The sequence below is a fragment of the Hyperolius riggenbachi genome, chromosome 11, assembly GCF_040937935.1.
Source record: "Hyperolius riggenbachi isolate aHypRig1 chromosome 11, aHypRig1.pri, whole genome shotgun sequence".
NCBI lineage: Eukaryota > Metazoa > Chordata > Amphibia > Anura > Hyperoliidae > Hyperolius > Hyperolius riggenbachi.
The window spans coordinates 243718176-243731342 of record NC_090656.1 but is presented as its reverse complement, the minus strand read 5'-3'; the positions used below and the strand labels follow the sequence as shown (position 1 = coordinate 243731342).

At 48.8% G+C, this 13167-nt stretch overlaps 1 protein-coding gene across 9 annotated transcripts in view; it reads left to right on the top strand.

The window, feature by feature from the left end:
- The window catches only part of PPFIA1 (PTPRF interacting protein alpha 1), a 266952-nt gene that overhangs the window by 160538 nt on the left and 93247 nt on the right, over positions 1–13167 (top strand). For all 9 annotated transcript variants that reach the window (XM_068260407.1, XM_068260411.1, XM_068260409.1 and 6 more), the window contains exons 11-13: positions 1039–1170; positions 5382–5444; positions 9966–10045. In XM_068260407.1, the coding sequence (XP_068116508.1) occupies positions 1039–1170; positions 5382–5444; positions 9966–10045 (275 nt within the window). The remainder of the gene's footprint in view (positions 1–1038; positions 1171–5381; positions 5445–9965; positions 10046–13167) is intronic.

Here is a 13167-nt window from a genome sequence, read left to right as displayed (position 1 = left end):
GATGCCTTGCGATCCTATCTGCCACAATGCATGTTGGGACGAGCAATGTATGCTGGGGGATGTTGTTCCAATTCATGTGATTACAACTGGCCGGAAGATGTAACCAAATCAATGAACTACATCTCCCAGCATGCATTGCCCCGGGACACAGGAAGTTACCACTGGAATTTCAACCTGGGACACAGATGGTGGATGAGACGGGTAAAAAGGGGTGTCGAACATTTGGACGCCGCTGTTGGCTGTAATGTGAACTACGCTATAGCGGTGCTCAAAGGGTAATTTTGGCGCCGGCAAAATATGGAGCCCAAATAACAAAACAGCGTAATTTAACCGCCTGCAGTAGCTGGCAGCTAAATTGCATCTTGCCCCCAAGTTCATGGCGGTATGCAGGAAGAAAAGTAATCAACACCGCCAGGAAATTTGCAATAGCAGGGTGAGCTGTTTTTCTGCTTCACCCTGTGCCCAAGTTTCCCGGTGCCCTTTTTTCTTTTTACATGTATAGAAAGATGGAGGCTTCCCTATGGACAGGGGGACATCGGAGCAGCCCCCTCGTAGGTAAGGAAATGCCACATTGGGAAGATTTTACTTCCCTGATCCCACCACAAACCATATATTATGAGGCCAGCGTTAGTTATCTTGTAGTACATGAATTACTGGAGACTGGCAGCTGTCTGGGATTCCGGCTCCCCCTGCCTGTGTTTGCCAAGTATATGTCTGCACAGGCTATGACTGTCCATAAGCAAACATTGTCATTTTAGCCAGAAAGCTGATCGCCAGTAAATATAACATTTTGTTTTTTGATCAGTCTTCAGTCTCATCTGGTTACAACTTCTCCGAGTCCCAGTCTGACTCTCCTCTCCGTCTCTTAAATCTGACACTGCTGACACTTATTGGCACTGCAGCTATTATTAGCAGGCTGAGAATGCCTGTACCTAATTTAGGCGAGCTGGGAAAATGACAGCCGTGGGCAGCAGTGTTAGAGAAGCAGTCGCTGGTCAGTGTCTGCCTCTTGTTTACCTCCTGCTTTCTCCATCCCAGGCCCGGCAGAGAGAGAAGATGAATGAAGAACACAATAAGCGCCTGTCGGAAACCGTGGACAAGCTTCTGTCCGAGTCCAACGAGCGGCTGCAGCTTCACCTCAAGGAGAGGATGGCGTCTATAGAAGACAAGGTAACGCCAATGTCTGTTCATGCCGGGGGCCAGCAATACCGAATGCCTTCTGATGTGCAATGGTCACTATATCACATGGACCAACATAATGCATGTATTATTCAATGGGCATTATATATCGCAAAGACCAACATAATACATATCAATAGTCTCTTGTCACTGATGGGTAGTGGTAAAAGCCTCAAAGGAGTACTTAAAGGGATACTGTAGGGGGGTCGGGGGAAAATGAGCTGAACTTACCCGGGGCTTCTAATGGTCCCCCGCAGACATCCTGTGCCCGCGCAGCCGCTCACCGATGCTCCGGCCCCGCCTCCGGATCACTTCTGGAATTTCTGACTTTAAAGTCAGAAAACCACTGCGCCTGCACGCCCGTGTCCTCGCTCCCGCTGATGTCACCAGGAGTGTACTGCGCAGACACAGACCATACTGGGCCTGCGCTGTGCGCTTTTGATGACATCAGCGGGATCCAGGACACGGCAACGCAGGCGCAGTGGTTTTCAGACTTTAAAGTCAGAAATTCCAGAAGTGAACCAGAGGTGGGGCCGGAGCATCGGTGAGCGGCTGCGAGGGCACAGGATGTCTGCGGGGGACCATTAGAAGCCCCGGGTAAGTTCAGCTCATTTTCCCCCGACCCCCCCCTACAGTATCCCTTTAACCTCCTTGGCGGTCTGATTCTTTCCAGATTTTAGGGTGTAAAAGCGGTGCAATTTTTTCCACTCTTTCAGACCCTAAAACCTGAAAAAAATCATTCTGGCAGGGAGATCTGCAGCAAAATAAAAAAAAAATGTACCTTTCTGGGCTCCTGTGCTGCAGTTTTCTCTTTGTCCACAAGATGGCGCTAATATACATATAAACGAACTTCTCTATATTTCTCTAATATAGAGAAGTTCGTTTTCAATATTAGCCCAGCCCCCGATGACGTCACGCTGCCACCACCGCTCTGCTGCCACCACCACGGCTGCGCTGCTCCAACTGGCTGCCGGGTCCCCGGAAGAATAGCGGGGACATGGGGGATCCCGGCGGCCAGGGAAAGACCCCACACTGCCGGGGAGAGAGGCTGGAGTCCCGCTGCGCAGCGAGATCGCGCGCGGGACTCCACAACTAAAAGTAAAGCTCTGCAATGCCTACCCCGACCTGAGCTCGGGATCACCGCTAATAGCTTCTTTTTTCTACCCCGAGCTCAGGTCGGGAAAACCGGCAAGGAGGTTAAAGAGAACCAGAGAGGAAGCACCCTCATGTATTTTACCATATATATCAATGGGGGAACATGACAGTAAACACTCTGCTCTTTGTTTCATTCTTCTCTGGTTAGTCTGCCTGTTATCAGAATCCCCGACTGAGCATTCAGTCTAGCTTTGCCCCAGAATGATTATAGCTGAGTCAGTCTTCTCTAATGTTTTTTCAAGCCTGCTCCCTCCTGGCTCTGCTTTCCTGCTACGAGGATACATAGCAAGAAAGCAGAGCCAGGAGGGGCAGGCTTGGGCTTTAAAGGACATCACAGAAGACTGACTCAGCTATAATCATTCCGGGGCAAAGGTAGGCTGGATGCTCAGTCGGGGATTCTTATCAGAGCTGATAACAGGTAGACTAACCAGAGAAGTATGAAACAGAGCAGAGTAGGTGTTTGTCATGTTCCCATTGATATATAGGGTAAAATACATGAGGGTGCTTCGTCTCTGGTTCTCTTTAAGGCTATAAAAAATGTTTTTAACTTACCAGGGGCTTCTTGCAGCCTCCTGGACTTGTCCTGTGCCCACGCCATCCATCTGGTTTCCTTTGGCCGACAGCAGCGACCCCCGCGAAGCAGGCCAGTTTCCGCCAATTGTCGGCTACAACGCGTGCGCGGCACCCTGATTGCGCTCCTGCAGCTGGAAGTGTCCTGCACATGTGCTGTATCGATTTCCGTGTGCCGCGCATGCATCACACGCTTCCGGCTGCAGGTGTGGGATCAGGGTGCGCCGCGGCACAGGGTCACATATGCGCAGTAGCCAATGACTGGCAGCGACCAGCCAGCTTTGCAGGGGTCACTGCTGCTGGCTGGAGGGAACCAGGAGGTCGTCGTGGGCACTGGAAGAAGCCCCCCAGGTAAGGTAAAATCCCCCCCCCTTTTTTTTTTTTTTTGCCTGAAGGTACATACGACGTATTTTTACAAACGACCGGTCGTTTGGACGTCAAATCGGGCGTGCGTACAAATGGTCGTTCAGCTGAGAACTCTGGATTTGACTGATCCGCCAAGCAGATCCGTCAAAACCAGCGTTATCAGCTGAACATGTACACACGCCGAATTTGACGTCCAAACGTCCGGTCGTTTGGAAAAATCCGACGTGTGTATGTATCTTTAAGTATTCCTTTAATCCTGACTCTTAAAGTGGGATTACACTCAAATTAAATATTTCCACTAATACATTAAACACATTAAATGTTTAATACAAAATACTCTGAGACTGCTCCGATGTCCCTGCATATTTACACCTTACTGAAAGGACACCTGAACTGAGAGACATACGGAGGCTGCCATATTTAACTCTGTTAAAACAACTAGTTGCCTGGCTTCTTGCTGCTCTCTATCAGCAGGGTATCAGTGGTGTCTGAATCACACACCTGAAACAAGCATGCAGCTAATCCAGTCTGACTTCAGTCAGAGCACCTGATCTGCATGCTTGTTCAGGGGCTGTGGCTAAGCCATCATATCACTCTCACTTCAGGGTTCCAAGTTTGACTCGAGTGTCATCTGGAACGTAACTGCTGGTTTCAAATATGGAAACTTTTTATTTATTTTATATGCATTGTATCTTTTGAGTATTTCCCCACATAATCTCCTCCTTTATTTAAAGAAAACCTGAACTGAAAATTAAAAGTCAAAATAAGCATACACAGGTCATACTTACCCCCCGTGTAGTCTACTCCTAAATCTCTTTCTCCTTTCCTGCGTCCTGTTTGTCCACTGTGATCAAGGGAATTCTCCGTCCTCCATTTTGAAAATGGCCATTACCCCATAACTGCTTCCTGGTCAGCACACAGTTAAACTGTAATATCACCCACTTGAGCCATAGGGAAACATGGACATTACCTGGCACATCAGTTGTCCTCTCAGCTATAACTGACAGCAACTGATATATTTCAGTTCTGACAAAATGTTGTCAGAACTGGAAGGTATCATTGTCAGAAGAAAATGGTGAGCGTCTGAGAGGAACTGACGGCAAGGTAACCATGTAATGTTCATTTGAAGTTACCTCATGCATTTATTTTAAATCATTTTACTCAGTACAGGTTCCCTTTAAGCATTAATCATCTTTTTTTACAAGATTAGTAATCCGTTAGTTGTACTGGCATCACGCTCCTCACCTATGGGTTTATAGGGATGCGGTGGGGCTTCATATTTATGCTGCTGAACAAACCGTTACCAATATTATGCAGTCATGTGACAAGCAGTGCAGGGAGAGGTTATCCTGAGTAATACAAGTAAAAGTACACAAATACCTTTCGATAACAACAAATGGCTGCTGCTTTCTGGATGACCCCCTTATTTTTCGAGAGAGATTTTGAGTCCGGTGCGATCAATAATTCCAGGTGAAATTTAGCGAAGTTATGGTCGTAAGGACAAATTAGGACAATGATCTCCAACAGATTAGGTCACAGTGACAGAATCTGCCAGGGAAAGTCGATTAGTGTATGGACACTTTCATGCAGCCAGATGAAAGGCAGCCACTTCATTTCAGTAGGTTTTTAAGGGAAGTGAAAACGATGATGATTTCTGGTTTATTGCTGTGAGTTGTTGCTCATTAATACATGCTTGGGCATACCTCAGCTAGATTTACAATGAACAGAGCCATTGACCTGTGTTCACTGCAGATAAGCTGCCACATGGAGTAAACAAGAGCTTGATTGGACGATTCACAGGGAGACGCCCTCTCTGTATATCACTTCCTGTAACATCAGACGTGTCACTTCCTGTAACGTTTTCATCGTCAGATGAGACATTGGTTCAGCAGCTGATACATGGGATAGATTTATAATTTATGCAGTTCTGCATTAGTGATGTGTCTTCTGCAGTAGAGAATGTACTGCTGGCTGTTACTGCTCTGCCTGAAAGTCTGTAAACAAGTTTTTATGATTGTCTTTACGATACGCAGTAAAACGCAAATCTAGTTTATCAGCATCTGTCAATCTTCGATTGTCCTGCCATAAACTCCATGTGTTTTCTCCTTCAGAATGCCTTAATTAGAGACGTGGAATCTGCCAAGAAGCTGATTGATGAGATCCAGCATGAGAAGGTGGGTTTACTGCTCAGACATGTGGAGGTTGGTGCTATCTGTGTGCTCTGCTTCCTCTATAACATTCAGGCTCACTTCCTGCCCTGCTCTGGTGTTTGTGGTTACTGCTTGCACCAGATAACCTATCTCTTATCTCCTGCTATATATGGCCGTGCTCTTAAAGAAATACTTAGAGACTCTGAAGCGAGAATAAATCTCGCTTCAGAGCTCATAGTTAGCAGGGGCACGTGTGCCCCTGCTAAACCGCCGCAATAGCACCGCTAAACGGGGGTCCCTTCACCCCCAAACCTCCCACTGCGACACTTGGTCGCAGACTTGGTCGCTCCTGGAGGCAGGGCTAACGGCTGCAGCCTTGCCTCCAGTCCCGTCTATCAGCGGCGGATCTCCGCCTCTCCCCATCCCCTCTCAGTGAAGGCAGACTGAGAGGGGCGGGGGAAAGGCGGAGATACGCGCTGACAGACGCGCGTGGGGCAGGGCTGCGGCGGTTAGCCCTGCCCCAACCAGGAAGCGCTCCCCCGCATTACAGAGGGGATTTGGGGGATCAGGGACCCCCGTTAAGCCACGGGATAGCGGCGGTTTAGCAGGGACACACGTGCCCCTGCCATCTAGGAGGTCTGAAGCGAGATTTATTCTCGCTTCAGACTCTCTTTAAAGAGACTCTGTAACAAAATGTTCAGCCTTAGTTCTTCTATCCTATAAGTTCCTTTGCCTTTTCTAAGGTGCTCTGGCTTACTGCTGCCTTTCCTGATTGCACAGTAGCTGTGTTATCTCTGTTATATGATCTAATCTTCTCTCTTCTGTGGGCTCTGTCTGCAGAGGCTGGGATGTGTGGAATGTGCTGCACTGCTTGTCATTGGCAGAAGCTATACACACCCCCACCAGGCCCCATGCAGGCTCTGTATGACTCACACACTCTGCTTATGTGAGTTTATCACAAGCTGGTTAGTTTGTTTGTAAACACTGCCTAAAACTGGCAATTACAAGCCAGGTTTGCAGCAGAGAGTGGCAGAAACAGCACAGAGGGGCCCAGGAGAACATAATGAATAGAATGGTATGCTTTTTGCTGTAAAAATGTTAGAGTACAGATTATCTTTAAGTCAAAATAAAAAAATGATTTTTACTCACCTGGGGCATCCCTCAGCCCCCTGAAGCTGTATGGTGCCCTCGCAGCCTGGCTCCGATCCTCCTGTCCCCGCCGGCGACTACTTCTGGGTTTGGCGACAGCCGCCGACAGGCTAGGAACGCGAGTGATTTTCCGCGTTCCCAGCCACTATACCACCCTCTATGCTGCTATAGCGTATAACATATACGCTATAGAAGCATAGAGGATGATATAGCGGCTGGGAACGCGGAGAATCACTCGCGTTCCCAGCCTGTCGGCGGCTGTCGCCGAACCCGGAAGTAGCCGCCGGCGGGGACAAGAGGATCGGAGCCAGGCTGCGAGGGCACCATACAGCTTCAGGGGGCTGAGGGATGCCCCAGGTGAGTAAAAATAATTTTTTTATTACGACTTAAGTATTACTTTAAAGGGATACTGTAGGGGGGTCGGGGGAAAATGAGCTGAACTTACCCGGTGCTTCTAATGGTCCCCCGCAGACATCCTGTGTTGGCGCAGCCACTCACACACGCCATACTTGCGCAATCAACAGGTCCGCCAGACCCTCCCGCTGGGCGGACGTTCTGCCGACAGTAGCACAAGTGTACACACTGTCGGCAGACTGAGGCTGATAATTGGCTGCAGATCGTTCAGAAACAACCTTATCAATCTGACGACAGCACAAACACACGTGCTACTGTCGGCAGAACGTCCGCCCAGCGGGAGGGTCTGGCGGACCTGTTGATTGCGCAAGTATGGCGTGTGTACGTGCCTTTACGGGGCAGGTCCAAATGTGTACAGCTTCATCAACTTTATGCCTGGTACACACCATGCAATTTCCTGTCAAATCAATGATTTACAATAGGTCTGATCTGATTTCCAATCATTTTTCTAATCGTAATTCAGATCACTTGGGTTACAAAATTGATCAGAAAAAGTATTGTGCAGTACACTCCACACCATGTGCGAGTGATTGGCAGAGGCACAGTAGGGGATGACCTGGCGAGGTCGGCCTCTGCATCGGAGGGGACGGGAGCCAGCGGCTGAGAGCAGAGCTGTGGCGAGGGGCATAGCGGCTGCCAGGGGCTGGAGGAAGGCCCGGGTAAGTAGGTGTCATGTGTTTTTTGCAGCTCGGACATTACCTTTAACCACTTGAGGACTGCGGTGTTAACCCTCCTAAACACCTGGCCATTTTTGACTAATTGGGCCACTGCAGCTTTAAGGGCTTGCTGCAGGGCCACACAACTCAGCACATAAGTGATTCCCACCCACCCCCCACCCTTTTCTCCCACCAACAGAGCTCTCTGTTGGTGGGGTCTGATTACACCCCAGGTGTTTGTTTTTCTTTATATAAATATTTATTTTATTATTTATTTAAGAAATGTGCGTATTTTTTAAAAATAATTTTTATATCCCTGCCGCCCTCCCCCCCCCCTCCCCCCCCCCCCCCCCGCCAGCCAATCAGGTGATCGGCTGTCATGAGCTGAAGCTCACTTTTTGTGCCTGTCAGGGCCAGTACAGCGCTGCTGCAGATCGCAGAGCTGGACAATACAGTCTCCGAGCGGCAATCGTCGAAAAACATTTTTATGCTGGTTTCCATCTTGACTGATTCTTTGTGATGCCAAAAGTGACATCACTTCTGCCCTTTTCTTTTTTTCTTTTTCAACCCAGCCCAGTGTTTTATTTTCCTCTCCCTGCTGTCCCTCCCACATCACCTTAGCAACAAGCTTACATCAATGTGTAAACCTCCCTAAGGCCTTGTTCACATTAGGAAACGAGTATGGCTGTGCATTTGGGACGCAAGCGCACCCGATCGCAAGCCATATGCATTGCCATGCTTTGTGCTGCTGATCCCATTTATTTTTGTGCTTTTGCAAACAGCCATGCAGAGGTGCGATGGCACATCGCACTGCTGCGCAGCGTGCGTAGTATCAACATCAGAAGTGCTCTCTGATGTTCTTGCTGATCGCATACTAATCACGCTGCTGAAATGCGCACAGCAGTGCATATAGTGTGAATGAGGCATAAGGGCCCTTTTCCACTAGCAAGCGCGATCGCAAGCACAAATCGCCTGCGCGTGTGATCACCAAGCTGCTTTTTCTACTGTTCACGTTGCACTGTACCGCTGCCGGGAATGTAGCGTGTTTGCAACAAGAATTGTGCCGCCCGGCGATCGCAATTCATAAAAAAAAAATGAATCACGAACGAAGCATCATAGTGGAAAAGTAATGTTGTCCAGTTCATGAATGATGCGTTCATTTGAACTGGTTCTTCCTTGTGAGCCGAGTGATCCGATTCCTCACACCGAACGATTCATTTGTAACTGTTCAGTGGATGAAACAGGAACTGCAGCTGCTGAGCTGTAAGGAGTGAGCGAGTAAGGATCACTCAGGGATCAGATTACAGCAGCAGCTCCTGACTCGTAACTGATCCGTTCTGAACAGTTCCTTGGCTCAACGGTTCAAAGGAGCAACTGTTTGAAGGGATCTTCAGTTCAAGTAGTGAAACTGCAGAATCAGAAGCTGATGTGCATTTACAAAGTGAACACAGTCATCCACTAAATTTTACACCGAATGTGTTCTGTGTTCATGATCCGGATCTTTTTAATGAACTGATTCAATTGAACCGGTTCATTGAAAAGATCCGAACTTCCAATCACTACCAAGACTTTCAGGCAGGGAACACACTTGTCTTTCAGTTTTCTGCGCGCGTTTTCCTGCATACTTTTTCTGCACACCAAGTGTGTCTCTATGCAGGAAAACGCGCGCGTTTTTTCACAGCAGCTGATGTAATTGATACAAAAACTGACAAAATGTGCAGAATAATGATGCAGAATGTCAGTTTTTTTTCTGCGCGCGAACAAAATATTCAGTGTGTACTAGCCCATTGATTAACATGAGCTCTCAGTTTTTCTGTGCAGAAAACGCGCACGAAAACAGTCAAGTGTGTTCCATGCCTCAAGGCAAAGGATGGAATGAGCAGGAGAAAAAAAACTTCCCCACAATCCCAGGGCTGTGGAGTTGGAGTCGAGGAGTCTGAGTCGGGGCAATTTTGGGCACCCGGAGTTGGAGTCTGAGTCGTGGTTTCATAAACTGAGGAGACGGAGTCGGGTGATTTTTGTACAAAATCCACAGCCCTGCACAATCCAGCAGGCTTACCCACAACCTCCCAGTCCAGTGACTCGCAACGGCACAGGCATGGGTGAGTTGGGGGGAAATGAGGGGGAGGCATATTTGTACCCCATTTTTAAAAAATTAAAGGGATATACATAGTATTGAGGACAAAAAAAAATGTTTAGACTTGTTTTTATTTTTGGTGTTGCAGCCCCCTTTAAGGCAGCTTTAATTCCCTATTGTGTTACGTTTGCCCAGCTGGCGTTCAGCAGCATCATCTCTGATTGTGTTTTTTCCTCTCTTGTAAAACAGGAACAGTTACTGCTTGAGATAGAATCTCTGAGAACGGAGAATGAGCAGGTCAGGATCCGGGCAGCCTCTCTCCATCACAGGTATGTGCGTTCCCCCAGCGAGGAGGTATTACCAATGCACTTCCAGGGAAATACAGGAAGGCTTCTCAATGATGGCAGCTCTGCCAGATAACTGACCCATATATCCCTGTCCAATCTGGCCTTACTAAAGGGGCCTACACACCTAACCATTTTCCCACCGATATACAGCAGATTTGATCACTGTGATCGAATCTGCTGTGAAATCGTTGCGCAAACGCTGACCTAACGATCGATTTCCGTCAATCCATCCGTGCGGAAGATTTTGCTCGATCGCCGGCGGGTCTGGAGTGCGTCGATAGCAGCGGTCAAATGTCTGACCGACGCTAGCGGCAATACATTACCTGCTCTGCCGGCACGTGTCCCCGCTGTCACCGCTGCTCCTTCTCTGCTGGGCTCCGGGAGGCTTCACTTCTTCCTGTCCGGACAGGAAGTTTAAACAGTAGAGCGCCCTCTTCTGTTTAAACTTCCCCGGACAGGAAGTACAGTGAGACTGTAGCCCTGGAGCTCAGAGCGGAGAAGAAGACAGCGGAGACCGGGGGACTCGCGCCGGCCTGATCGGGTAATGTAGGGAGGGGGGGGGGGGGCATCAGCAGCTGCAGCTTCACAGATGGTGAATCGATTTCATACTGAAATCGATTCACAATCTGTTTGCAGTAAGGTGGCCATACGATCCCTCTCTGATCAGATTCGATCAGAGAGGGATCTATCTGTTGGTCGATCTGATGGCAAATCAACCAGTGTATGGCTACCTTAACCCTTAAAGGACATCCGAGGTGACATGATGAGATAGACATGTGTATGTACAGTGCCTAGCACACAAATATCTATGCTGCATTCCTTTTTTTTTTCTCTGCCTGAAAGAGTTAGAAATCGGACTATAATGTAACCCTCACTGAGATAAAGATAGATCAAGAAATGATTAATACTTGCCATGTAATTCTTTCATGTTGTTTGATCCACCGTGAGCCTGCAAGTCAGCATCTTTACTGCTGACAGACAAGTGAAAAACCGCACAGCGTCAACTGCCGTTCTCTATAAACACACCCACTGAAAATATGATAGGCTAATAGGTATATAGCTAGCATATTGCTGCTACCTGGGGAGGTATACTGGATTAGGAGGCTTAGTTCATTATGTCCTGGAGGCCTGAATTGCGAGTGCAATTTGGGTCCATGTTTTTAGAGTAGTGAATGATTTGTTATTCCTGGGGGTCGCTGTGCACCCATTTGAGGCGATCTCGCTGTGACTTCAGCTGATTGTCGCTCAGAGGAGAGAGGAGTAGGAGCGACCAATTGGGTGAGCGATGAGGCAGGCCATAGCACGGTGGTGTTGTGCTGCACTATCGGACATCAGTGCATGCGTAATGTGTGACACCGTCTCCCATCAGGTCTGCTGCTGGTAGAAATATGTCACAATCACAGCTCATCTGTATCATGTAAAATGCATAGAGCTTTGCTTCAATATTTCTGCATACTTACGCATAGTACATGGAAGTTGTGAGGTCAGGCAATTGTGATTGTATGGTCTATGGCCAGTCTGAAATGTATTTTAGGCAGTTAGAATGTCCATTATGACAGAAGGTGGTTAAAGAGCCCTGTAGAGACATGTAGTAGTATGCAGTAAATTCGGGATACCCATTTTTAAGTCCACTTTTATGTTCATTTTCCTGGTTTCAGCATCAGAAACACTTCATATAGCTATATATTGCTGTATATTGGTATTTAACCTGCACTCCAAGCGAGGCTTAGCCTAGGATGTTTAGCTATGCAAAATTGTCCTACCAGAGTATTCTGGGAGGCCAGATATGTTTTGTACTAGCTTCGGAATTCCCAGCAACAAACATTCCACAGAGCTACACCTGACCTGCACCTGTCACCACCAGGGGGGGGGGAGGACTGGGGCCAGGTGGTGGAGACAGTGGCTGAAAACAATTCAAAATTGGCCTGTGGTGTGTAGGTAGCTAACAGATCTCTCTCCAATCAGATTTGATCAGACATCTGTCTATTGATCGATTTGCCCATGTATGGCAACTTTTAGTCGGTAGGGCTAGCAACCTATCTTCCAGTTCAGGCACTGCTGTTAGTAGGTGATTGTCCTTGGATAAGTGTCAGGCAGAGCCGGGACAAGGTCCTTCAGCACCCAAGGCCGAGACAGCAAAGAGCGCCCCTCCATCCCTCCACCCCAGCCGTCAGACACTGATTGCTATTACACTAAGAGGCCCCTCCTCTATCCCTCCCACCCCAGCCATCACACATTGATTGCTATTACACTAAGAGGCCCCTCCTCCATCCCTCCCACCCCAGCCGTCAGACACTGATTGCTATTACACTAAGAGGCCCCTCCTCCATCCCTCCCACCCCAGCCATCACACACTGATTGCTATTACACTAAGAGGCCCCTCCTCCATCCCTCCCACCCCAGCCGTCACACACTGATTGCTATTACACTAAGAGACCCCTCCATCCCTCCCACCCCAGCCGTCACACACTGATTGCTATTACACTAAGAGGCCCCTCCTCCATCCCTGCCACCCCAGCCGTCACACACTGATTGCTATTACACTAAGAGGCCCCTCCATCCCTCCGCCCCAGCCGTCAGACACTGATTGCTATTGCACTAAGAGGCCCCTCCTCTATCCCTCCCACCCCAGCCATCACACACTGATTGCTATTACACTAAGAGGCCCCTCCTCCATCCCTCCCACCCCAGCCGTCAGACACTGATTGCTATTACACTAAGAGGCCCCTCCTCCATCCCTCCCACCCCAGCCATCACACACTGATTGCTATTACACTAAGAGGCCCCTCCTCCATCCCTCCCACCCCAGCCGTCACACACTGATTGCTATTACACTAAGAGGCCCCTCCTCCATCCCTCCCACCCCAGCCGTCACACACTGATTGCTATTACACTAAGAGGCCCCTCCTCCATCCCTCCCACCCCAGCCGTCACACACTGATTGCTATTACACTAAGAGGCCCCTCCTCCATCCCTCCCACCCCAGCCGTCGCACACTGATTGCTATTACACTAAGAGGCCCCTCCTCCATCCCTCCCACCCCAGCCGTCACACACTGATTGCTATTACACTAAGAGGCCCCTCCTCCATCCCTCCCACCCCAG